General features: G+C 36.3%; 1 protein-coding gene across 4 annotated transcripts in view; it reads left to right on the top strand.

Moving 5' to 3' along the window:
- Nucleotides 1-25,942, top strand: part of LOC131667620 (sorbitol dehydrogenase-like) — a 918,386-nt gene that overhangs the window by 199,291 nt on the left and 693,153 nt on the right. For all 4 annotated transcript variants that reach the window (XM_058941163.1, XM_058941187.1, XM_058941169.1 and 1 more), the window contains one exon: nt 15,593-15,753. In XM_058941163.1, coding sequence (XP_058797146.1) covers nt 15,593-15,753 — 161 coding nt within the window. The remainder of the gene's footprint in view (nt 1-15,592; nt 15,754-25,942) is intronic.

Below are 25,942 nucleotides of genomic sequence, written 5' to 3'. Positions count from 1 at the left end.
TATTAGGCTTTTAGACCCAGCCATCCACGCTTCATTTGCAATCCCATCTTCTCCTGTTGCTTTTTTCTTTTTCATTCTCTTTATCACCTCTACTACCTCTTTTACTTTTATTTCCCCTCTTTCTTCTTTTTCCCCCCTTTCCCATTCTTCTCTTTCTTCTTTTTTATTGTAGTCCTTTTCTTTTTCTCCCAGCTGCTTCTTGAAGTGTTTTAGCCATTCCTCATTGCTTATTTTTTCGTCTATTTTTGCTCTTTTTTTCTTTCCTCCGCTCACTTTTTCCCAAAATTTCCTTCTCGTTCTATCTTTGCTTATTTCCTCCGCTACTTTCCTTCCTTCCTCTTCTTTTGCCTTTCTTATTTCCTCTCTGTATTCCCTCTTTGCTTCCAGGTATCTGCTTCTATCCCCAATTCCTCTTCTTAGTTCTTTCAGAGCATTCATTACCTTGTCTCTTTTTACCTTACATTCTTCTCTCCACCAGCTTTTTCTTGTTCCTTTTTTACTTCTTATTTTCTTTTTTGTTATAGCGTTCTGCACTCTAATTTTTATCTCTTCCCATTTTTCCGTTCCTTCTACTGCTCCTATCCATCTGTGATACTCTTTTATTCCTTCTTCGCTCCAGTCTTCTCTTAATCTTTCTTCTTCTCTGTTTTCTTCTTCTTCAACCCTGTTTTCAAGCTCCACTTCTACTGGTAGGTGATCCGATTTGATTCTCTCTCCCATTTGCATTTTCTTCACTCTCTCTTCCCCTCCTATATTTCCTATTACGTAGTCAATCGTCGACATCCCTCTCGCTCCTATATATGTAATTTCTCCCTCTTCATCTCCCTCTTTTTTCCCATATATAATCACTAATCCCGTCTCTCCTAGCCATTTAACCATCTCTTCCCTTCTGCGTTTATCATAGCATCCTTTGTTTTTATTTCTTCTGTCTGTCCTTCGCTATCCCATTCTCTTCCTTCGCCTCCTGTTCTAGCGTTAAAGTCTCCTCCTATTATTAATATTTTACCTCTATTTTCCTCTATTTCTTCGGTTAGGTACTCATAATTTTCTTTTTTCTTGTACTGCATGTAGACTGATGCAACCGTGCATTTCTCTCTCTCTATCTCTATTTCCCCTACTATGACTTCTTCTGTCCTTTCTTTGTTCCATTTTACCTTTAATCTCCCTTGTCTTTCTCTAACTGCCATCAGTCCACCCCCTATCTCCGTACCCCTTTTTCCTTCCCTTCTCGAGTCCCTCCATTCAATGTTATACTCATTCAAATTTCTTCCTATTCCTATTTCTGCTTCTTCTCTTTTCACCCATGTCTCCGTAAGTCCTACTATATCAAAATTTCTAATGTATTTCCAGTCCTCTTCTTCCAAGCTCTTTATTCCCGCCACATTCCAGAATAACATTTTTACTGTTTTTCTTCCCTTCACCTCTTCTCTCTTCTCTCCTCTCCCACTTTTATTTCCGAAACCCTTCCATTCCTTTCTTTGTCATTCTTTCTTCTCTCTCATTCCACCTCCACTCTTCCTTCCCTGCTCTTAACCCGTTGTACCATATTTTAACTTCCTTGCCCTTATTTTTCAATTCTCTTGCTTTTCTTCTTACCTCCTCTCTTATTTTCCTCTGTTTCCACGTCCAGTCGTGATCTATATATATTTTTTTCTCCCCTAGTTTACTTTTTTTCTTCATTATTCCCTCCTTTTGTTCCCATGAGGCACACTTTATTTGCCACATCCTCTTCCTTCTATACTCTGTCCCTTCCTGTCTCTGTTTTATTTCTGGTCCTCCTATACTCCTTAGGCTTATTATTTCCCCCTTAATTCCCATTCTGTCCTTTAACCATTCCTCTGCATCTCCTTTTTTTTCCCATTTCAGTTCTCTCTCCAGATCCGTCACAATTATATTATTTACCCTACTTTCTCTATCCATCCTCTCCTTCATGTGATCCATTTCATCCCTATTATCTACCCCTTTTTCTTTTGCCCTTGTCTCTTTTCCTTCCATGCATTTTTTCATCTTATTCATCTCTTCTTCCAATCCATTCATTCTTTCTTCCCACTTCTCTTGTCTTCTTTTTTCTTCTCTTTCTCTTTTTTTCCTTTCCTCTCTATCTTTCTCTAATTCTTCTCTAAGTTTTTCTAACCCTCTCTCCCATTTTGCCTTCCTTTTTTTCTCCACCTCCTCCATTCGCCTCATCATTTCATTTAGCAGTTCCTCTTTTTCTCTCTTCCCCTCTCTTCTCAGTTCTCTCATTTCTGCTAGTACTCTTTCAATTGCATTACCTTCTCCTTTACTCTCACCCACCCCTATCAATGTTCTGTCCATTTCATTTCCTTCATCCCCATCTGTTCCACTCCCCTCGCTTTCACTTTTGTACCTTTTCATCTGCCTCACTTCTTCCTTGTTTCCTCCCCTCAGGCCCTCTTCGCTCTCTCTATCTCTCACCCCCTTTGCCGTCCTCTTATCCCCTTTACCATCCCTCTCTTTCGCTGTTCCTGGCGTTATGAACATCTCGTTCCTGTTTCCTATTCCAATTCCCCACCTTGCTCCCGCCTTAACTCTCTCTCTTATTCCCTTTGTCTTCGCCTTTATATCCCTCTCCTACGCTCCTCTTTTCCCGCCTTCTGTCTTATCTAACCTAACCTATCCTTTCTCCCTTTATTTTTTTTCTCACCTTACTTCCTTCGCCCTTTGTTTCCCTCACTTTTTCTCTTCTCCAAACCCCTTTCAACTCCTCCTTTACCTTTTCTCCCTTTTTCTCTTCACTTCCCGCTCTCCTTCTCTCTAAAATTGCGTTATACTCAGCACTCACACAAGATACGTCCACACTCATCCAAGTCTCAATATAACCTCCTCATTTTATTTTATATTATATTATATTTTTCCTCTCTACCCCTTTTTCTATTTCGGCTTATTTTCTTTGGTTGATTTGTTTATATGGGAAATTCGGAGTCTATTTGAATGAACTATTTTTGTGCCCTTTTTAGTCTCTATTTTTACATTATGTTTTGGAAGAATACCAACTATTTTATAAGGCCCTGAGTAATGATCCCCGAAATTCCCTGGTTTAGGTCCTGATTTTAAGAAAACGTAATCACCTAAACTAAAGTCTTTTTCTGGATTTATATGTCTATCGTAATATTTTTTTGATTTTTCTTTAGAGCTAACTAAATTTTCGTAAGCTAATTTTCGTATACTACATAAACGCGCAACTAAATCTATTATATATCCTTTATATGTAGGTAACGTATCGCTTTCACGAAAGGGATTATTTGAGGGCATTCGAGCTAAGCGGCCAAATACAACTTCATACGGCGTATGTTTGGTACTTTCTTGTACACAGGTATTGTAGTTTAGGATAGCTAGGTCGAGCCAATCATCCTAATCGTTGTCAAGATCGGTGTATTGCTTTAAGTACTCAATTAATACGTGATGAGACCTTTCTAGGGAACCGTTCGACTGAGGCATGAATGCTGTGGTTTTTAATTTCTTTATCTTGAATCGCTTGGAAATACGCGTCATTAGTGAACTCAAAAAATTTCTGCCTTGATCAGTAAGCACAGCTTTCGGACATCCAAAAACACAAATGAATTTCTTAAGAAATGCGTCCGCTATTGTTGATGATAAGGTGTCTGCTAATGGGACAGCTAGACAAAATTTACTTAATTGATCCTGTAAGGATAAAATATATTCATTTCCTTTTATTGTTCTTTTTAGAGGGCCTACAATATCCATAGCAATTTTATCAAACACTGTAGCACATGTATCAGTTATTATCATAGGTTGTTTGGTCTGTAAACGAGTTAATTTCTTCAATTGACATTCTAGATACTGTTGGATTCGCCTTTGTATATCGTCTTTTAGATTTTCCCAATAATATTCTTGTCTGATCCGGAGAAAGGTTTTTGAAACGCCACGATGTCCTCCAATTGGGGATTTATGGAATTCATAAAAGATTCCGTCGCTTTGTTCTAAGGGTACATACTTTAACTTATCTGTACAAATTATTAATTTTATTCCACTATTTCTAAAGACACTATCTAATAAATACTCTATTTCTAACCAACTTAAATTTTCTACATGTTTACTCTGAGCAATACAGACTTCAGTTTGATTAGTATTAATTAGTAAATCTCTTAATATTTTTAAAGTAATGTGTATATAATCCTTAATATAAGTTAACGATTCTGGGCGGTCTCCTCGTATGCACAGTCCAAATTGATGACAATTCTGCTTTTTCTTTTCTTTTGAGACTTCACCCACTTGTAAGATTACCTTAGTATTAATTTTCTTATTTTCTATCAATTTTCGAGCGCCTTCATCACAAGGTTGTCCATTGCTGCTTATAAAATAAGCAACATTGTCGTTCCGTACATGTATGGCTTCTTTAACCTTAACTATATTAGCGGTGTCGTTGTCGTTATTTACGGACTCATCTGAACTATTATTCATTGAGTCCTCTTCGGAATTGGGATCTTGTATATTGTGAGGTAGATTCTGATTGGGTTGCACAGGTATTTTGGGTATAACTCGTGCCTCACCTTCAAGTTCACTATCGTCTAGATCACTTTCCACGTAATCAGGTATCTCATTTCGAGTTCTTTCGGGGTAACGTTTTGAAACAACTTCGACAGATTCAGGTATAGGCAACTTCTCTACAGGAGGTGTTCTTGGGTGTGGGATAATATTTTTATTATCATTATTAATAGGAATTTTCCGGGGTCGTCCGCGTGGACGTTTTATTGGTTTGATTTCTTCAGTTTCCTGTTGAACTACCAAAGGGGCAGATGACTGTTCCATTTGTTGTCTTTGCCTTCTAGTAACTACATTTATTTCAGGAATTTGATGAGTTTTGTCTGCTTCGGTGATTACAGATATGTAACTATTATTTTCTTGTGTTGGTATTTTCCGTCTTCTAAAAGGAATGTAAGTGTCTCCTATTTTTATTGTCTTTGTGTCAAAATTAACACTTGCTTTACTAAAAAAAAGGAAATCAGATCCTATTATGCCTTCGCAATTTACAGGAAAGTCATTTTGTACAATATGGAATTTCATTGGCATCTCAAATAATTTCAGTGTTATTGATCCTAAAGTTCTATGGGTTAAACCATTAATATCTATTAGGTCAATTTGATCGGTCTCATCACGAATTCCTAAAGCATACTTTTCCTTTATTAGACTCTGTTCAGATAAACTATTAATCATATACTGTGTCCATCCGTATTTTGGATTATATATATTCAATAAAGGAGGTTCTTCGTTAACGAGTGGCGTATATAAATTATAAATTTTTCTATATTTTTGCATGTTACTATCACTAACAACAGGTTTTATTGCGTTACTTTCGTTTATGCTATTGTTATTATAGTTTATCTTCGTACTGGTGTTGTATAAGAAATTTTTACCTATGATTCCGTGATATGGCATTTGACAATTTGCAACAACATAAAATATTATTTCATTTCCGGCTATTATTAACTTGACAAATCCACATTCTTGGTAATCATCTTCAGCAAAAATACTCTGCATGGGTAAGATATTGGACATTTGGATAGGTATATCGTCCGGTACACAACAGGATTTAATGATATTGGTAGTGGAAGTAGAATCAATTAAGAATTGAAACTCTTCACCTGTCTGTTTGCTAATATAAGAGTAAACTAGATTTTTAATTTCTCTATCATTCTGACGTATATGTTTTACATTAATTGGTTCTATCGGATTCCGTGATAATGCATCGGCTGTCGCATTGGCTTTACCTGGGCGATAAATTATCTCATAGTCATATTCAGAAATTTGGAAACGCCATTTCAAAACCCTGGTATTGAGGTCGGCTGACTTAAACCAAACTAAAGGTTGGTGATCATTAATAATGGTGATTTTCCTTCCGAAGACATATGATTTGAATGCTTTGATGCTGTGAATAATTGCGAGCGCTTCTTTTTCGTAAACCTCGTAATTCAACTCCGGACCACGTAGTACTCGAGAGGTGTATGCAATAGGTTGGTCTGATCCAATAGTGCCTTGTGAAAGTATTCCTGCTATTGCAATTCCAGAGGCATCCGTACGGATTATGTAATCTTTATCAAGATTTGGGAATTGTAATAATGGAGCGCTACACAGCAACTCTTTAAGTTCACAAAATGAACTTTCGATTTTATCTGTCCATTCAAACACCGTATCTTTTTGCAAAAGTCTGGTCAAAGGTTTAGCAATTTTCGCAAAATCTTTAATGAATCTACGATAATAGCCACATAACCCTAAAAATTGACGTACAGCTTTAACTACTTTGGTCTTGGGAATTCCTTAACTGCTTCAATTTTTTTCGGATCTGGTTCTAGACCATTTTCACTTATTATATGACCTAAGTAATTAACTCGTCGCATTAAAAATTTGCATTTTCCAATCTGCAATTTCAATCCTGCTTTTCGTAATCTTTCCACTAACATTAGGAATTTGCGATCATGTTCTTCAAGTGTATTTGCATATATAACTATATCGTCTAAATACACGAACAGATCTAACCCTTGAAGTCCGCGGAGCAACGTATCCATTAAACGTTGAAAAGTCGCGGGTGCATTCTTCAATCCGAATGGCATACGCACCAACTCATAGTGAGTGAAAGGAGTACTGAAAGCCGTTTTATGCGCATCTTTTGGGTGCATCTTGATTTGATAAAATCCCATGGCGAGATCAAGTACGGAATAGAATCTAGCACCTCCTACTTGGTCAAAAATTTGTGTAATGTTAGGTATTGGATACGAATCAGCGATTGTTTTTTCGTTCAATCCTCTCATGTCCAACACCATTCTTCCATTACTGTCTGTTGCTTTAGGTACAATCCATATGGGGATGTTGTATGGTGAAGTAGATTCTTGTATTATACCAGCTTTTAGTAATTTTTCGACATGATAGTTAATCTTATCCTTCATCACGTGAGAAAATTGATACTGTTTACTATTTACTGGTACATCATCGATTGTTCTCATCTCATGCAAGACAAGATCGGTTCCCGGTAACTTGTCGCTAGGAAGATAGAACACATCTCGTACTTCCTTAATGAGATTAACAATGTAACTTTTTTCAGTATTGTTCAGGTGACCTAAATCTAAATAATCTTCTATGCTTTTATTACTATCTTCGTTGGTTTCATCTAAGATTACATCGGCTATCCCTAAATCATTATCTATATCTTCTATATCTAATTCTTCGTTAACGCTGTCTTGTGCAATACTATAAACGTGTCTGACGGCCGAATTAAACGGTACTCCAAAATCTAAGGGTATCAATTCGTTTAATATTCTGTCAAACTCATCAGGACTAAGCTGCACTTTATTGACTTGTGGTCTTGGCATGATTTTTCCGAGGTCTCGTTCTAATAATAGAGGTACAACAAAGTTTTCTCCTCTAAAATTATTAAATCCAAAGTCTATGATGGCTTTAGCTTCTTCGAGAAATAAAGCGCTTAATATTCCTTCGTAAGTCATTCCAAAAGCATCATCGACTACATGAAAGATAGTGTAAGTGTCAAATATCCTTATTTCGGTTATACCAAGAGTTGATATTATTTCTTTTCCTATTCCTCGGACTTGTGTTTTTTGCATGGTATCAATTTCGTTTCCAGGTGACAGAAGACGTTTCTTTATTAGATTAACTTCGGACCCGGTGTCTATTAGGAAATATTCTTTGGTACTAGTTGCTGGATTTAAAACTTTGACTTTTGGAGAAATCTTTTGTATTGCATTTATATTAACTTCTTCTATTCCTTCTGTACTATGTAAATAACAAAAATTGCTACATTGAACATTATTTTCTTGAAATCGTATAACATGATCTCCTACAATAAATTGTCGTGTTGCGAAATTTATTACAGAATTGCTTTCTGAAAAATATGTAGCCCCTAAAACTACTTCACAAGGTATTGGAAAATCATCTGGTACTAATTGAAATTCCGTCGGTAAACCAAATATTGATAGTGTAATTGTTCCTAATGTGATAAACACCTCTGACCCTATTCCCTTTAACTGTTTGCATCTAGTATTATTTATATGTTCTGTGTAACTTTGAATCATTCCTATTTTCATTATGTTAGCTTCTGAGCCTGTATCAATCATAATTTGAAATTTGATATCACCTAAGAAGTTTGCATTAATTATTGGGACTTTAGCTGAAATTTTTGGTTCATTTGTTACGGTATAAGACTGAGCGATACTTCCGTCTCTTGTAATTGATGCGCTTGATTCGAATTGGTCCTCTGCATCGCGCTCTGATGAGAGGACTGCTGCCCGTTTCCCTGAAACTGATGGCGATATGGTTGTCTTTTTGGACAATTAGCGATATAATGGCCTGGTTGCTTGCAATAAAAACAATTAGTGTTTGGAGTAACACTATTACTATTATAACATTCTTTTGCTGAATGGCCTGACTTGCGACAAACTTGGCAAATAACTTTTGTGTCACGGTTGATGCTTAAGTTTTTGCGACACTCTTTCGCTGAGTGGCCAGGTTTATCACAAATTTGACAAATAACTTGATTTATCATTCTTATTTGTGTTCGGGTTCGGCAGTCTGCAGCTATATGGCCGTTTCTATTGCATATTTGACATTTGAGATGTGTCCGACAATCACTAGCAACGTGACCTTTCCTATTGCAAATTTGACACGTTCTAATATTATTCCTTAACTTGGAGAAGCATGAATTTTCTTCGTGACCGACCCTTTTGCAGAAATTACATCGTTTATTATTACTTTCTCTAATTATACTATTGCAATTCAGGGCTTTGTGGCCTTCTTTATTGCAGTTTTGACAGAGAGTTATTGATCTGAAAGAACGAGAATTATTAGAGGCTCGTGCTCGCAATGTTGATTGTAATTCTAGGTCTTTTTCGACTTTTATGGCATTCTTTAGCGCATTTAGGATGGTGGGTTCGCTAGGTAAATTTAGCCGAATTTCAGGCTTTAGTCCTCTTCTAAAGCATTCAAATATGTTTTGTTCAATTATCTGTTTTTGTGTAGGCGTTAAAGATTCTAGATTCTCTTCTTTCTTTTTGGCTTCAATAATTTTACTACTTACAGTCGTAACCTATTTCCAAAAGTTAATACCTTTTCTTCATTCCTTTGGAACTCATTGCCTAATAATTGATTTAGTGTTTGGATAGGACCGAATATGTCAGCTAAATGATTTAATAATTCGTCTACACTAGAAAATGTTTGTCCTACTACTGTAGCACGTGCTTCTCCTTCTAGTTTCGATCTCAAGCGTTTGGTTAAATTTTCTTCTATGTTTGGCGGTATTATGCTTAATGCCTCTTTGCATCCTTCTACAAATTGGGTCCATTGGTTTGGTCTTCCATCAAATGTTGGCACTACACTTAATGCATCATTTAACGATACTACATGTCCTGGTAATGCTTTGGTTTCGGCGTATATTTCTGCTTCGCTATTATTATTTATTTTCGGCGGCATTTTGTTATAATTAATAAAAGGGATCGGTAAATCAATAATAGGGTCGCTTAAGATATGTGAAGTGGACGCAGTTTCGACTTGGTGTAAAGTTCTGTTTCGATTAAAATCTGGATCTAAAGCAGGACTGTCTTGAATATCATTTAAGTCAGGTAGTGACTCTGTTGACCGCTTTAGATTTCCGCCAACTTTACTAATTGTCCAGCTGACACTCGAGGTTTTCGACTGGCTGCGTGTAAGTCGCTTATCTTTGTTTTCGCTCATTAATAAATATACTTATGTGCATTTATATATGTCAGACAAAGGGAGAAGAGGAAAAAAAAAATGAAATTTGTACTAGAAGGTGTAAATTTATTTGGTGTTTTATTTTGCTAAATATTACAAGTATTTATATATTTTTACATAATTTTATGTTGACAAATAGTTAAGTAATTACAACTTAATTAAGGAATTCTTATAATCTTTTATTAATGCGAAAAATTTGTCTATTCTAGATATCGGCTCACTAGCAGAGGATAAATTGGGAGAAGCCTTACAATTTACATTCTTTTTTGTTATCAGTGGTAAAGGCGGACTCAAAAGAGCTTTGGGGATAGAAGGAGGCTCTGAAGATTTCTTTTGTATCTTAATTTTTTTAATCGCGCGCAAGGATCTTTGTAAAACTTCTTAAACCTCCGGGTTTACTTGTGTACCATCCTTCAGTATTTTAAGTTTCTCGTCACTTTTTGCAATTTTAATAATAGCGTCTTTAATATTATGCTTTTTTTTTAATCTTTGATTTTCGCAAAACGGTATTTTGTATTCCCTCCTAAATGTTTGTTGACAACGAACACACTTTTCCGGGATAACAAAATGTCGACATAAACATCTTCGAAATTGGGTGACCTTTTCTTCTAATGTTGTAGGCAAGTTACTTGATGAAGGTGCAGATTGTTTGGGTGGACCCTGTACCTCGTTTTTTGGTGTTGACCAAATCTCTATCGGACGAGCTAACTCTATTTTATTCTGCTTATATATCTCTTTTAATCCATTTTCATACTTGTCCTTTGGCAATCCTAACTCGTGCTTTCGAATCTCTCTCCCGAGAGCTCTTCGTTGTGTTTTAGTTAGCCGTTTTCTAGTTGTTCTATATCCTAATTCCACTAGAACAATATCGAAACAAAGACACCAAACTTATATTAATACCATATTTCAATAATTAGAATAATTCTAAAAAAAAGTCTGAACTTCATATACTTTTACTAGAAATCTCAATCTAATTTATTGTAATAAAACCTTATCTAATTCTGTGTATAAACTAAGGATTATCGCGAATTATTTTACTTATAATTGTAAATTTTCAAATGACTTTGCTAATTTATCTACTTTATTTGCTAAAGCCCTTTTTGAAATCATATTCCTATTAATTAGTTTGTTATTAATTTTTACTTGCTTCCTAAGATTTTTAACTTGTTTCTTTAGGGCAGTATTTGTTTTGATTAAATCTACACAAATATTTCCCAAACTAGCTATTTGTTCAATTCTATGCTTATTCTCTAATTCAAGTTTCGCGACACGTGCGCTAAGACTACGACCGTTATTGTTTATTCTTGTGATATCGGAGCTATGATTATTAACCCTATTAATTACGGATATTTGACTGTCCTTTAAATGTGTAATGTCTTCGATTAATTCATCTACCGTGTCGACTATGTCGTTCGAAAAAGTATTAAAACTTACGAACGGTGGCATTACAACTAAAAGAAAGACCAAAAATCTTATCTATCTAACAACAAAATTTTATTTAAACTTATTCGTTTGTAGAATTATGAAAACTGTATGTGAACGTTTTATCAAAATCTTATTTTTACAGATATATTACGGCAATTCATTCCTTAGATATAAATTTTGATTCTTACAAAAAGATATTTATCTTTATTTTTACTTAAACTTTCTTAATTAAACCCTTCATTCTTTGATACTATTTATTTTAAAATTATTTATTTTACTTATAACAGGCAATTTTCTTATTTAAATTTTTCTAATTTGCAAAATTATTTATTTCAAAATTTCTACTTTTATATTATTTTTCTCAGCAAGATTTCCTAAATTTCTTTTAAACACAATATTCTAAAACTCTTTTATTTTTACTCCGAGTTTTATTTATTTATTTATTTTTAAATTATCTTCCGCAGGATTTCTAATTTCTCTAATTAATTGTTATTGCTAATGTATTTCTTTCCGACTCAGACAAGATTCGTAATATTATCTCAAAATTTGTTCTGTATATTATTTTCGATCTTTCTAAATTAACCTTTTTATTTCTAAATACAATTTTTAGAACAAAACATAAATTCAAAACCCTCTTTTTTCTGTAATAAGCATTTATTCTTATTTCTCTCTTCAAGGCACAAAAGAAGACTTTTCTTTGGACAAATTTTCTATTCTGATTTATAATTTTATTTTCATAAAAAATGATTCTTCTCTGAAAACTTTTTTTTCAAATTTCAAATACTTTTCAAACTCTTTTCTTAAACAACTTAATTTTCTTTATTTTTCTCTAACTCTTCTATTAATTTACTCATTCAAATTTCAATAATTTTCTAAATTATTTCACTATTCTTTATTGCAAAATAAATTCCCATTAATTTTCACTTTCAATTTAAGCTAGCTCGTTGTTTAACACAAAACTTATTTTCTATTTTTTCAATTAAATCAGTGATTTTCTGACTAATAAATTTGTATTCTTATTCAAAAAAATTTTATTACTTTATTTTATTCTTCACAGATTTCAAATTCAATAAAATACTTTAAGTAGTATCTATTCTTAATTTTCTTTTACTCTAACCGATCACTGATATAATTTAAAAAAGGAAAACCCTAACAGTTTTCTTTGCAACAATTTAATCCCTCCGGGGCCTCCAAAATTTTTATGTGACGTCGGGGTCACTCTCAGGTACGCTTGGAGTAAGCGTAAACTCAGGGTTGCTCTGATTTGGCTATCGTGTAACACATAAGCTAGGACGAGCAATATTGTTGCGTTGAGAAAACTGTATGCTAACGCGGAATGTAATAACCAAATGTTATTACGAACACACCAGACTCACGCTTAATGAATTTCCAAAAGAAAGGCGGATTACTTAAAGAAAGAAAAGGATAGCCAGATTTAAGATTTTACATGCTTTTATTTTATCAAATCACTTATTATTAAAGTTGCGTTCTCTCTCTGCTCTTTGGCCTCTTTCTCTCTCTATATGCTCTGAATATACTTGGGTGATTTTTCTTCTTTGATGCTTCCTCCGGGACTCACTCACTGGTAAATACTTCTTATTAGGGACTTCCTGGTGCTCACTCCGCACTTACTCTAACTTCCTCTCCAGCCTTGTACAGAGCTTTTTATAAGCCGTGGGTGGTTGGGTGGAAATCCCTTTCCTCAGGCCCATGAAGCGATAACGGCCAAATTTTGTATTGGTGGGAAATTTTCTAATCATATCCAGAATTTCTTTATTGGTCTGTGGGCGTGAATTTTCAGAGAGAGAAAGGGCGGTCCCTTTTTAACTTGGGCCCTTTTCTCCAGAGATGGCTCTCGGAGTGCCACTTTTAAGAGCAAGAGTAACGCTATAGCTTATAATTACTTATACATAATTGTACTAAACTTAATTAATTATGACGATATATAGTGACTATTATAAACATTCAGAAAAATTCAAACCTTTTACGATTTATTATAAAATACATTATTGTTCTATTTATTGGTTATTCGGTGACAAAAAGATGCGCATTATAATGGCTTACAAAATTGATGAAAATCTATTTAATATTACGGATATTTTCTTAAAAATCGGTGGGAAGAAAAAAAAAAGATAGATTGCATTTTTATGGTCCCCTTCCATTATCAGCGTGATAACACTTCACGATGTATACGCGATGATCGTAGGCCCCTGTCAACACATGCGTGTGGGACAAAGCAGGATAGAGCGTTGATTGTAAGCTTGAGTACGCAGGCTCGGGCCACTATCAAAGTTTATATTTCGAATGCGTTTTCATCGTGGGAAATCAGGAAGGTTCCCACTCCATTCGTCATATTTACTAATTAAATTAAAAAAAACTAAGTTACGGCTAGCCGTCACATTTCCATTACCTATTTCGTATCTATTATTAATATTTTTAAGTTTTATTTATATTGCAACGATTGCCGAAAATCGTTAGGACTCGCGTGAACTGCTAAGCGTGGTTAAGCGTAATAGCCGTGATCGGTTTGGGTTAGAGAGAGAGAGGGCGCGTTAGGGGCAATGACCGGGAGGGGAGAGCTAGCGAGCCAGTATGACCGTGTCCTTCGGTCCGCCTACATCGCAGCTTATCGTGTTGAAAGCAACGACGTGTCTTTTCCTTCCGAGTGTGATCCAGGGAGCTTGCGTAGATAATTAGTGAGTGGCGAGGCGAGTGTACACAATGCGGAACGTGTGCACCAACAGTGGTGACGACGTTCAGAGTGGGGTGACGGATGCGCACACTGCCCAACGTGTGTTGCACCGGCAGCAGCAGTCTCAACCTCGGCAGCTTCAACAGTAACGCGACAGCCCCAACGGAGAAGCAGTCGCAGAGGCAGTTCGTCATCTTTAAAAATAGTCGGATACGGTTGGCCACCGTATCCTCGTCGATTCAGCGGTAGGTGCACAGCACTTTTCTAATTGCGTTTAGCGTGCGATCCCGTGCAGCGTGAGCGGTGAATTTACAGTTAGCGTGCGTGCGAATAGTCCGCGACGTCCGCGAGATCTACCCTCTCTCTCCCCATTCGAATTATTGTATCGGAATAGCGTGCGTAAGACTCTCGGCAAATCGTCCCTTATACAGGTTTAGTTTTGATTAAATAAAGTGGTTAGAGATTAATAAGTAACGATCTTATTATTTCGTCTTCCCTTTGTCCGGCATCGGTGTTATTGTTTACATTCGATTCGAACGCACCGGTAATCCAGCACGGATCACGGAAGCATAGTAGGAGCTGCTCGTCGACCGAGGTGTTTACCGCAGGGCGGAGCGCTAGTAAGCTAGCGCACCAACGCCACTTTGCGGAGAGATCGCGCACCCAAGTTGGATCACTGAGTGGACACAGCGCATGCGTACACTGGAGCCAGGTGAGTAAGTGTGCTAGAAGAATACAGCTAACAGTTCACCGTCTGGCCGTATTGAGGACTACAATTACCCGGAATTTGCGGCAGCCTGTTACAATATTTTAAATAAACAAAACTTGTGTCAATATTTGTTGTACTGTAACAGGGGGAGGAATACGATGAAATTAGGGAAAATAACTGCACAAAATCCTGCGATGCAGAGCTAACCGCTGCCCTGTTATGCACATATGTATATACGTGTCTTCACCTTTACCATTGACACTTCGCTCCAACTTCTTGTTGCTTCTTAAGATTAACTTACCTTAAGTCACCTGATCAATGATATTGGTCTCCAGTATTGTGCGAGGAGGATTTCAACTCCTCCTACAATCCCCTAGACTAAATCTATTTGAATGTTTATGGGAAACGAGTATATAGAAGAAAAAGGGACGAATGACTGTAAAGTGAGGAATTAAAACAAATATCCTTTTAATGGTATTAAGCGATACAGTCTCAATCTGGGCCGAGAGACTTACGCTTGCGTGTCACCTTACAAAATTATTCGGGGATAGAGAAAAAGAGAGATGAGAGATGTAATACACGGGCTAAACGCTCGGCGCGATCACAGGAAAAGTCAACGAACACATGCACGAAGATCCTCACCGCGATACACTATTAAACGTTTGGACATCTCTATAACCTCATCACTGGTGATTCTGACACCGTCAGTACTCCTGTGCAATTGCAGCTACTGGCTTTCGTTTCTGGTCCTTTCTTTTACTCTCAGATGGTTCAGATGATACTGTTCGCGTGTCTGTTCTATTTAAAACCCTCGCGTACGCCCCCTCTCTCTTCTAATCGTTCGCTCTCGCACCTCTAGCGTTGCTGAATCGCGAACGTATCGATAGCTATAATCGATAACCGTTGCAATACCTTTAAATTTTTAATGATTCCTTATATTTATTTCTTGGTATTAGTTTTTAGACTCAAATAATGATGGAAAAAATATTATCTCCGATTTCGAATAAATGTATGACTAATTATTTCAGAGGTACTATTAAAAATTGCTTCTGTGGGAATTTGTGGTTCAGATATACACTATTTAATTCATGGAAGAATTGGTGATTTCATTGTCAAAAAACCTATGATCATGGGACACGAATCTTCTGGAACTGTTGTGAAAGTTGGGAAAACTGTTCAAAATTTAAAGGTATGGTGATATATTTCCTGTTTTTTTAAAGAATGATTCAAGTTACAATTAGAATTTAATTTATAATTAGAACATCATAAATACAGAAATAAGTTAGAATGTATGTTTGAAAGAAAGACATGTGAATGCTCTATTGTCGTATAGCACTTTTGTAAATTAAAACACAGACCAGCGTTGCGTAAAGATTTTTCATGCCTAAATCCTCAATACGGCTTATTCACTAAAAACCCTTCCATTTTATGGTATAGGAATGTCCACTCCTACTCAAAAGTCTTTACTCATCCAAACACTAAATCACTAAAATTTCAAAGTTTCATATAATAGTTGGAAAACAATATACAGAGGTCAACAACAGCTCATAAGAAAGGTTTTATAATTTTTTTCTCCATCCTATCATATAAACATAAATAAAAATTTTCCAAAATATTTTGCCTATGTTCAAATACTTGCTGTTTCATGGAAAAACCAAGAAAAAAATATAAAACAACGTTTTCTAGCTCTTCAAGTACATTTTACAAAACGCTCCAATAAAAAATTTTTGGCCTTTTTCTCACGTTTGCACTCGTAATTTCTCTTGCAATCGTTCCTTACCATACGTGAGCGCCTTAACTAATATTTATTTATTACAGCGTCCTCCTAATTTGAGAAGGATCTACACAGACGGTCTCAGGTGCATACGTACCTAGTTGTCGAGGGGAAAGACGACGGATATGAGCAGTGATTCATTCAACTCGCATTCTGTGGCATTCTCTTTTTTCCGAGCTGGTACAGGAGAAAGTACACAAGTTGCCTTATTAGTGTTCGCTTTAGTGAAGGCACAAAACATCTGGTGATGGCTCGATGAACTGCATAACGCGGAAGGTGCCCTCTCATAAATGCGTAGGGAATGTATGATCGATGTTGCGCTGAGGGTGGTATTACCTTCCGGCTGAAAAGTGATGATGAATCTACTGTTGGATATAGCATTCACGCGTAAACCGGTTTCAAGGCCAATCCAATCGTGGCTGAAAATAAGCGGTATAGGATGAAAACACCTATTCTAGGTAGGAGCGGAATTCCTACGTTTTCGCTGAGATGTCATGGCGACCTTGGCGTTCTCTCATCGGATACATATTTGCTCGCTTTAAAAGATGACTAACGAATCCGCTCCTCAATAATGGAGGAATTCGCTGAGCCCTCTGAAATTGGTGGAGCGCTACATATGTTGGACGAAAGTCCATGATTTTTTCACCCTTTTCCACTACTACCTTCTTTTCTTCCAGTGTAGATTAGACGGTAATTAATTATTAATTATTAATCTAAAAGAGAGGAACAGCTCTATAAATGAGCTCCCTCTAGTTTTTCCCAGGTCGAGGACCAGGCGCTGCTGACCTCTGCTTTATTCACCTTCTCAATCATGAACGCAGGATGACGAAAAAATGTATAAGAAGCTGAGGCTCCTTTTCTTTCTACGTGAGGCGTTTGCTCATGGCATGGGCAAGTGCGGTTATCATGTCATTGGCCCGTTAGTTCAGTTTTAAGATCAGGAGCTTCTTGATAGCCTCTTCGGCCACATCTATTGGAGTTTTCGGCCTGCAAAAGAGAAATGTGCTCAAGTATGCCACATGCTAGTAGAAGCTTTACGTGGTTTTCTTTGTTCTCTTTTTGGTTGCCTAACCGCCGAAAACTCGGAGGAGTTTCGAAAATCCTTTCGAACCGAGATTAAGTTAACGACGAGGATGACCTTTACAGTTTGGCCCATCACTTTACGATCGGAATTTTTTGTGCTATAGCAGGATCATTTCTCGAGCGATTCCTATACCGTCGTACCGAAGTTCCATCATTATTTTTCAAGTTCAAGCACGCAACGCGAAAGTCTTTCTGCGGATTCACATTTCGTAGGACGTTTTGAAACTCTCTACTTCATCGGACAATACTACGTCGTCTGGTGGCGGATTGCTCGTCGCCTCCTCTTCTTCCAGCTTCCCTGGCCTTCTAACTCTAGGGTTTCTCCTTCTCTTTTCAGGGTAGCCTTGTAGAAAAGCTTAAGGTTTATAGCGTTGATAAAGGCTTCGATCTCTTCCAGATGATTTTTCATGTGATACGTAGTGGGATCATATCTTTCTGTGATCACGTAGAGTCCAACGTACAGAGGGGCTAACGTAAAGGAAGACAGGATTCTATTTACGCGTTAAACTCAGTCGTCTATCTTGAAAGGAGTGATTCGGCGTTTATCATCGAATATCTTCGCCTGCTTTTCCTACTTAATTTTTATTTGCTCCGCTACATCGTCAAGCATAGCAAGTATAAAACTTAAATACTCTACCTATAAGCTTTTTTTGACTTCAAATTCATTATTGAGCCAGCTGATCTTGTCCCTGCAATACGAACCGGGAGGCAGTGGCTGACGACCATAATTCAACATTACAGGGATCACCTTATTTCTCGTATGTAGTACCGTATTCAGAGTGAACGTGATCTGCTCCGATTTTCCATCTTAACTGCGATGATTTCTCTCTATGTAAGAGATGATCATTGTCTTCGTAGGATTGGCCCTCTGGAATTACAACGGTATCATATTATACTGGATTTCCTATCTGGACAGGTACTCGTCTACCATCATGTTTCTAAATTCTGTACCAGTGTCCGATAGAAAAACCCCCGGTGTCCTTAATCACGTAATTATGTGCTGTTAGATAATAAGTTGAAGTTGAAAACTTGGAAAAATGGAAGCAGAGTAAATCTACAAATTTTTGGCTAACAGGGTATGTGTATTTTTTCCTTTAGTAGAAGCAATATATCTTTCTGGGATTTGATGTACGCAGTATAATAATCTTTTGTAGAAAGACCTATTTGAAAAATGGAAAATGCGTATATTTTACAACGTGATGAAAATTAATTGGCTACGAAGTGAAAAATTACTTAAAATAATAATTTTTTTTAAAATAAATTATGTTGATTTTTGCAATTACTTTAATTATTGCAATGTTAATATTTACAATTGGTATAGGTAAATTTAAATTTGAAATGGCTTTAATACAGCCGAGTGCGTTCCGTAAATGGTGAGTTTAAAATAAAAATTATTTAATTTACAAAAATCTACGCAGCTCTTGTAAAAGATTTTAAATTTTGGATAGTATACTATTTACTTTGGATAAAATATCGCTTAAAAGCGCTAAATTGAAATTTTCATTAACATTATCACCGATTGTTTGTACAATAATAATTATTGACTGTTTTCTGAGAATGAGATTTTTCGTAGAAATTTGTCGAAAATTGGATATTTTCGATCAAATTTTATCGATATTTCATTAATTATGTCCGCGAAGTTGTCTTCGATGGTGAGGTTCCACGTCAATTGCAGTGATAATGTTCTATTTTTCTTTGATGAATTCAATGTCTGCGACCTTTTCAAAGGCAATACCAAGTTGAGTTATACGGCTCAAAAGACGGGTCTTCTAAGCAGGTAGTAGTGGTAATCAGATAAGCACGGATGATCGTGATTATCAGCATTATATGTTCTACAAGGTTTTTATAAAGTAAGTATTTCATTTGTTTATCTTTATATTGCACATAATATTTGAAAATAAATTGGTTCATTCACAAATCTCAATTTAGTCAAAAAGGTAAAGTACTGTTGCAGTTAGTAGGTTAGTTGGTTTTTGTACAATAAGAGCAACTCTGAGTTGTGGGTTAGTTTGGACGTTTGTGATTAATTGCTGTCTGACTACTGCAAATGAGATATAAGATGGTAAGTTATACTGGTTAGCTTGGTAAAGGTTAATGTTCAGTAGTTTAGACGCGTAAGTGAACATAGCTGTTAAATAGTTTATATAGTGTGAGTACTAAAAAACAAGTAATCCAAGTCTATTGTTTGTGCCGTGAAGGTTTCGATGGGCGTCGGGTATAGAGGATGTTTTATATCATATTGAATTTGATTTTTACATATTATACAGAATACCTCTTTGTGAGGTGTGACTGGGGCTTAAATCTTTATTTTTACAGGGAAACCCTAAACCCGACATCACCGATTTCAATAATTTTTTTATATGTTTTGTAGTACTCGACAAAATAAGAGACACGTATTTTTCTTTTTATGCTGATATTCACTTTTAAGTAGAGAAAATCATTCCTAAATCTTACCTCTAAAATTGTTTTCTTATTATATCTCAGCATCTATATTTTTAATAATACCAAGTGGAGAATATTTGTTAAAAGATGTCTAATATATTAGGCATATTTATGACCTAGGTGATTGCAATCCTTATTTTATATTTAAAAAAAATTAGAATTTGATTCATTTTCTTTTCATGAAAATTCAAGTATAAACTCAACAAAATTAAGAAAAATATTACTATTCGCTATATTAAATACTGAAGTTAACGTGTTTTATTGATTTTTAAATAGATATCTCCAAGTACTGATAATTATCCTTTAAAGTTGTAGACTATATTTGGTGATCAAACATTAATTTTTTCTTTGAGAAGTATTGGAACAGAATATAATTTATACCAAAATTAAAAATATATTTCTTTGCAATAGTAGTATTGAACGATCACTCCTAAAATTTAATTATCAAATATTATTCGATATTTAATGGATATTTTTTTCAATGAAAATGATTAAAAATTACTTTTTATAAGATTTATATTATTATTTTTTTTCATAGTTAAATTATAGTATTTTATAACACAAAGTGTTGACAATAATGATAAATTTAAAAAAAATGCTTAAAAAATGATTTTTTACACCAATCACATCGTATAATAGCAATATTGTTATATCGTTCTATTCCGCACTTTATATTGCAAGAATCTTCAAAACTAAACTAAACATGATATTCAAATTTATCTAATTTTTCATCAATGTTACTGCTTTTGTACGAGGAATATTTAAACATATTTTTATATCTCTGTGAAGAAAGCTGATTATGAACAATAAATTTCATTTTTATGATTTTTCTTGAATGTAAATTTAAATCATAATCCATTAAAGTTAACTAGTCTGAAAAATGTCGTACGAAGCTTTTCCAGATGCGATATCCATACATCAAGTAGTTGAATCTTTTCTATTGTCCCTGTTGGTAATTTTTTTTACATTAAGCATTTAATTTTTTGTCATCGTTTCCTCTACAACTTTTTCGCAGTGTCCACTCTAGCAATCGAGCAATAACACAGACTGAGATCGTTCATGTAGATAAAATACTTGTTTTAATCAAATTTTAAAGAGATCTATAATCCAAAAATATAGTCGTCAAATCTTTTTCTTTATTTTTTTATAATATTAAAAAAGAAATAAATTACTCACCAGCAGCTAGTTTTCCAGATAATTCTATATACACATTTTCTAGTCTAATTATAAATAACGGTTTTTTTACAACAAGGCCGAATTAATTAGTTGATTCTTTTAAAACAATGAAAAGCAGTGAGAGTATAGAGAGAAACAACTCCAAGTTTATTCAATCTTGAGCGCTCACTTTGCAAGGCTAGGAGAAAATATACCAGCCTGTACAAAATTCAGCCAGAAAAAAAATATATACAGAAATTTATATTTATATTTATACAGAAATTTTCCCTCCTATTTTCGCAGGATAGCCCTGTTTATGCTGTTTACTCAAGTGTGCGAAAACATTTTCTCTTGTTTACAATAAAATAGACAGCGCTAAAGAAAATTTGAATCTCGTAAAAAATACAGAAGGTGATATAGATAATTTAAACATAATTTACACTTTAAACATAATTTACCGCAAAAGTCGTAGTTAAAAGTTATTAACTAATGAAGTTAGTTAATAGAATAGCGCAAAATTTACAATAAAATAATAAGAATTTTTTACATATAAAAATAGTTTATCACACGTAGATATAATTCCAAAATAGAACTATTTAATTTAGGTAATAAATTTTAAATGATAATTAATTTTCGTTTTTTGCAATATCGTGTAATGTAAATATAAAATAGATTAATTAAAATCAGTAAATTATGACAATTTTATCAATATGTACAATATTAATACTTTCGATTCATATACTTTTATGTGTTTGAATAAATTATTAATTATCTGTTATTGATAACAATAATAATTAAGTTATAATCAATGAAATGAATTCTTACTCATGTTTCTAAGGTAGTCATCTTGAGTTCAGAGTATCCGCTTTATTACAATAATTAATATTTACAAAGTTATAAATAAATTATATTATACATTAAAATTCAATACTATCCAATAGTTAAAAATACTTGAAAATATGATAATATTTAAGAACAATCTCCCACGATGCAGAACTAACCGCCGCTCCGTTAATCACGTATGAGCATACGTGTATTCGCCTTTACGATTGATATATTCCTTCTAATGTCTTCTTTCCAATAGAGTTGAACTCACCTTAAGTCACCTGACTCGTGACACTTGCTTTCTCTTAGATGTAAGGAGACTAATGTTTCTTTCCACTATTCCCTAGATTATATCGGTTTAAAAAAATATCAGGTGACGGATCCGTTAAATTAAAGGGAAACGAAAGAAAGTAATGCGGCAAATAAAAATCAAGACTTTTATAATTGCAACGAAACTTCGTTCGTTATCAATTTAAAAGGTGGGCAAGTGAGGCGCACTCGCTCATAGCAATCGAGGAGGGAAAGGGGGGGAAAGGTGAAGAAATGAAAATAATTAAGAATTTACACACACAATCGCATTCAAATCAAATCTAATTCTAATCAAAGTCAAAATCAAAATTACACATAAACTTCAAATACCGCACATGAACAAACCGTATAATTATGCAAACTCTTAACCTAATGAACACAACGGCGTTGTAAACACGTCTTAACAATACCGAACACAACGGTGTTATTAACACCTATTATAATACAAGAGCAATGAAGAAATTAACTAATTTAGCGCGCTTACTAATCTAACCGACATATAGCACGCTTCGCCCGGCAGGTGACCGCCATGACGATGAACCGACTTAGCCTACTTAAACTAAAAGAAAAAGCCGCCCAGCGAGGGATCGCGTTGACGGTACTCTACCTGAACAAATTTATGACGCCGAACGTAATTAAGGCAGGTAGCCGGCGCGTGTACGCCTTGCTACCTATCTGACTCTTACGACTACCTGCTGTGCCATACTGTTGAAGAGAGAGAGAGATAGAGAGAAAGAAAAATTATGAGCCTTGACTATCGGTGCAGAAATGGGAGGCCTGGCTACACCCTGCTAATGGTGTTGCTGGCCGTCGCTGGGCAACTCTTGCCGGCTTCTCCGAGTAGCATCCCATGCAGATGCTAGAATAATGCACTCGTCCTCTTTTCCTCTCGGCTTCTTCTCGGCTCCTTGGCGGCGTACGTTCGGCTGACCTTTTTGTTCTCAACTGCACTCTCAACTCTGCACCGCTGACCGACTAAACCGTCTTAACTGCTAATCGACTAACTACCGTCTTTACCTCTAATCGGGGCGGTTGCAATCACGACGCTCTCAGGAAGTTCGATTATAATCCGCTTAGCAAAAACATGGATGATGCATATAGTGCACCATATGGCCAGCCGCGAGGCTGGCCAGGTCACTTTGTGCAAAAATCTTTTGTCAAAGCGGCGGACGACAATTGTCTTCCTTAGCAGAGAACGGAGACTCCTCAATCAAACAACTCGTTGTTCTGGGCGAGGATGTCGAAACTTCTCTCTTTTGTGTACGGGCATATACAAATGCTGAAGTACAAAATGCGTCACCGATTGCCCTCGACAAGCAAATAATGCTAGTCGACCCGAAGTGAATGCAATGTATATTTGAACGAAGACTTGCAATCACAAGTGCGGATGTGTGTACCTTCACGTGGTGGGGCTGAAAACGCTGTCTCTGCAAAGAAACAGTAGGCAAAACACACAACGCTTGCCCTCAGGGCTGCAGGCCAACGGCCAAACAAAATATAACAACACGGACCATAACAATACGTGGTGAGGTGCGGCCTGTAAACGCCCAAACATTCATCGCGGAGTCTACCACACCTCAAGAGCTCAACTCGAGCCCAGAAAAGCCAAAATCCGGGAGTCACTTGAGGGGAAATTTCTTGGGATTGTGGTACCGCGCGCCCTCTTAGAGGACGGGAGACCGCTCCGGGAGCTAGTCGCAGAGGGCCAATGGTCCCGGCAATCCGAATTTAACTCGGGTAGATAACAAAATTTCCCCCTACCGACTGGCAATCGGTAGGTGCCACTACTGTGGGTAAAGAGTCGCGGCCGTGGTCATAGCAGCCACCCAAAGTTCTTTGCCTCGAGCTCCCGGAGTAAGGCCCGACACCAGTTGTGCGAGAGAACAGTCCACTGGGCCGAGTAACTCTCGATGACTAGAACGCACTACGGATGCCAAACCCTTAGGAAAAATGTTTCCACAGAAGGGCAGCATCCTTCCTGCTAAGGAATTGTTTTTGAGCCCTAATAACTAAAGCAATTTTGCAATTGAAAGCGAAATTAGTGGCTGTCAGCTCTTTTTGAAAGCGAAAACCATGCACTGAAAGTCCATCAGATCCAGTGCTGCTAATGGCGAACACAGGCTAAGATGATAGTAAAGGCAGAAACCCGGCATGCTCACTCAAATGCTACTTTGGTTGCAACTCGTCTAACACCTAACCCGGACTTGACCAAACGAGGTTTGATTGAAAATCAAACCCAGCGTGAAATAAAAACACGCTGGTACACTCGTAATTAGTTTTAAGTTATATTATAATAAGATTAGTCCTGAGCAATTAACTAAAATTTAAGCAATAGCATAAGCAGTAGTACAGTAAGTAGAAAATTAGTATTAAGATGCGTTAAAGAAAGTTACCGATTAAAAGTTAAAAATTAAGAATCATAAATCAAAAATCAAAATCAAAAATCAATCAAAAATCAAAAATCAAATAAAAGAAAATCAAAACAAAAATCAAAATCAAAATCAAAACTAAAAACAGATCAAAAGCTAGAAAAATAACTAGCTAATAAATCAAAATGTAAATAAAAGAGTCATGGGACCCCGAACCCATGGAGAAACCCGATAAGGTAACCAAGCTCAAGCCCAAGTAAACACGCACACGCACAAGTACTCACTGCTCGCACTTGAACGCCACTCGAACGCCACTTGCTTAGTTGAACGCGCACGTTAACGCCAGGACTAAAATCGAAAGCCACCCTCCAGAATCGCCAGCAGCGATCCCAAAGGAGGAAAAATATAACTAGACATTGCGTTGTACCTTGAAAGCGATATGGTCAACCACTCTAGGTATAACAAGGCGAGGAAACGTAAGCAGGAGACGACCGTTGAGAAACCAGAGCACTGCTCTAACACTCCGGTGTCAACTCAGTTTCCCTCGCAACCAAACAATGACGAAAGCAAAGACGATTGCCCACCAGTTAAAAGGTTTAAATTGAACGCACAACAAAACCCCGAACTGGGCCCGAAATTGAGGATCATACAATTGAACCTCAACAAAAGGCAAGTAGCCAACGATGAGCTGGGAGAAATCATGACAGATAGAAGTCTTGACATACAGGTGGCTCTGGTGCAAGAACCATATCACTGGAATAACGCGATTTCAGGTATGGGCAGCATCGCAGCTATTCATGGAGCCAAAAAAGGCGAAAAGATCCAAGCTGCGATACTTTACAATCCGCACAAAGTCACTGCTACCAAGATTTCTAATCTGTGTGACTCCCACTGTGTTTGCGCACAAGTAGTCGGAGCCTTTGGTGAAATTTACTTCGTAAGCATCTACTGCCAGTTCAGCCACAGCAGGAAGACCTATCTTGACAAATTAGCTAAGACTCTCAAGCAATTGAAAGGCAAAAGAGTCCTAGTTGGAATGGACGCAAATGCCAAGTTAAAGATCTGGTCTAACACACAGGACAAGAATGGAACAGTCATTGAAGAATTCATAGACCAATACGGGCTAATAGTGGCCAATAGGAGGGTCCAACTTCCAACGTGCCGTAGCACGAGGGGCGAGACGGATATCGACGTAACTTTACATACGTCAAATCTGTGAAACTTCTTAGCTAGCTAGGCGGTGAAAGAATGGACCACCAGTGACCACAGGCCCATAGTGATCGAACTGGATTTTGCCTCACAACCAGCCAGACTCATACGAACCGAAGAAACACTAGAACCAAGGTTTAACATGAGAAAAGCTGATTGGGAGAAATTCGGCAAACTTTGTAAATTCGAGAAAGAGAACCTAGCTAAACTCC

The sequence above is a fragment of the Phymastichus coffea genome, unplaced genomic scaffold (genome assembly GCF_024137745.1).
Source record: "Phymastichus coffea isolate CEN01 unplaced genomic scaffold, Cenicafe_Pcof_1.1 PCOF00005, whole genome shotgun sequence".
In the NCBI taxonomy this organism is placed as follows: domain Eukaryota; kingdom Metazoa; phylum Arthropoda; class Insecta; order Hymenoptera; family Eulophidae; genus Phymastichus; species Phymastichus coffea.
The sequence above is the reverse complement of the archived record's forward strand: the minus strand, read 5'-3'. Positions and strand labels throughout refer to the sequence as shown.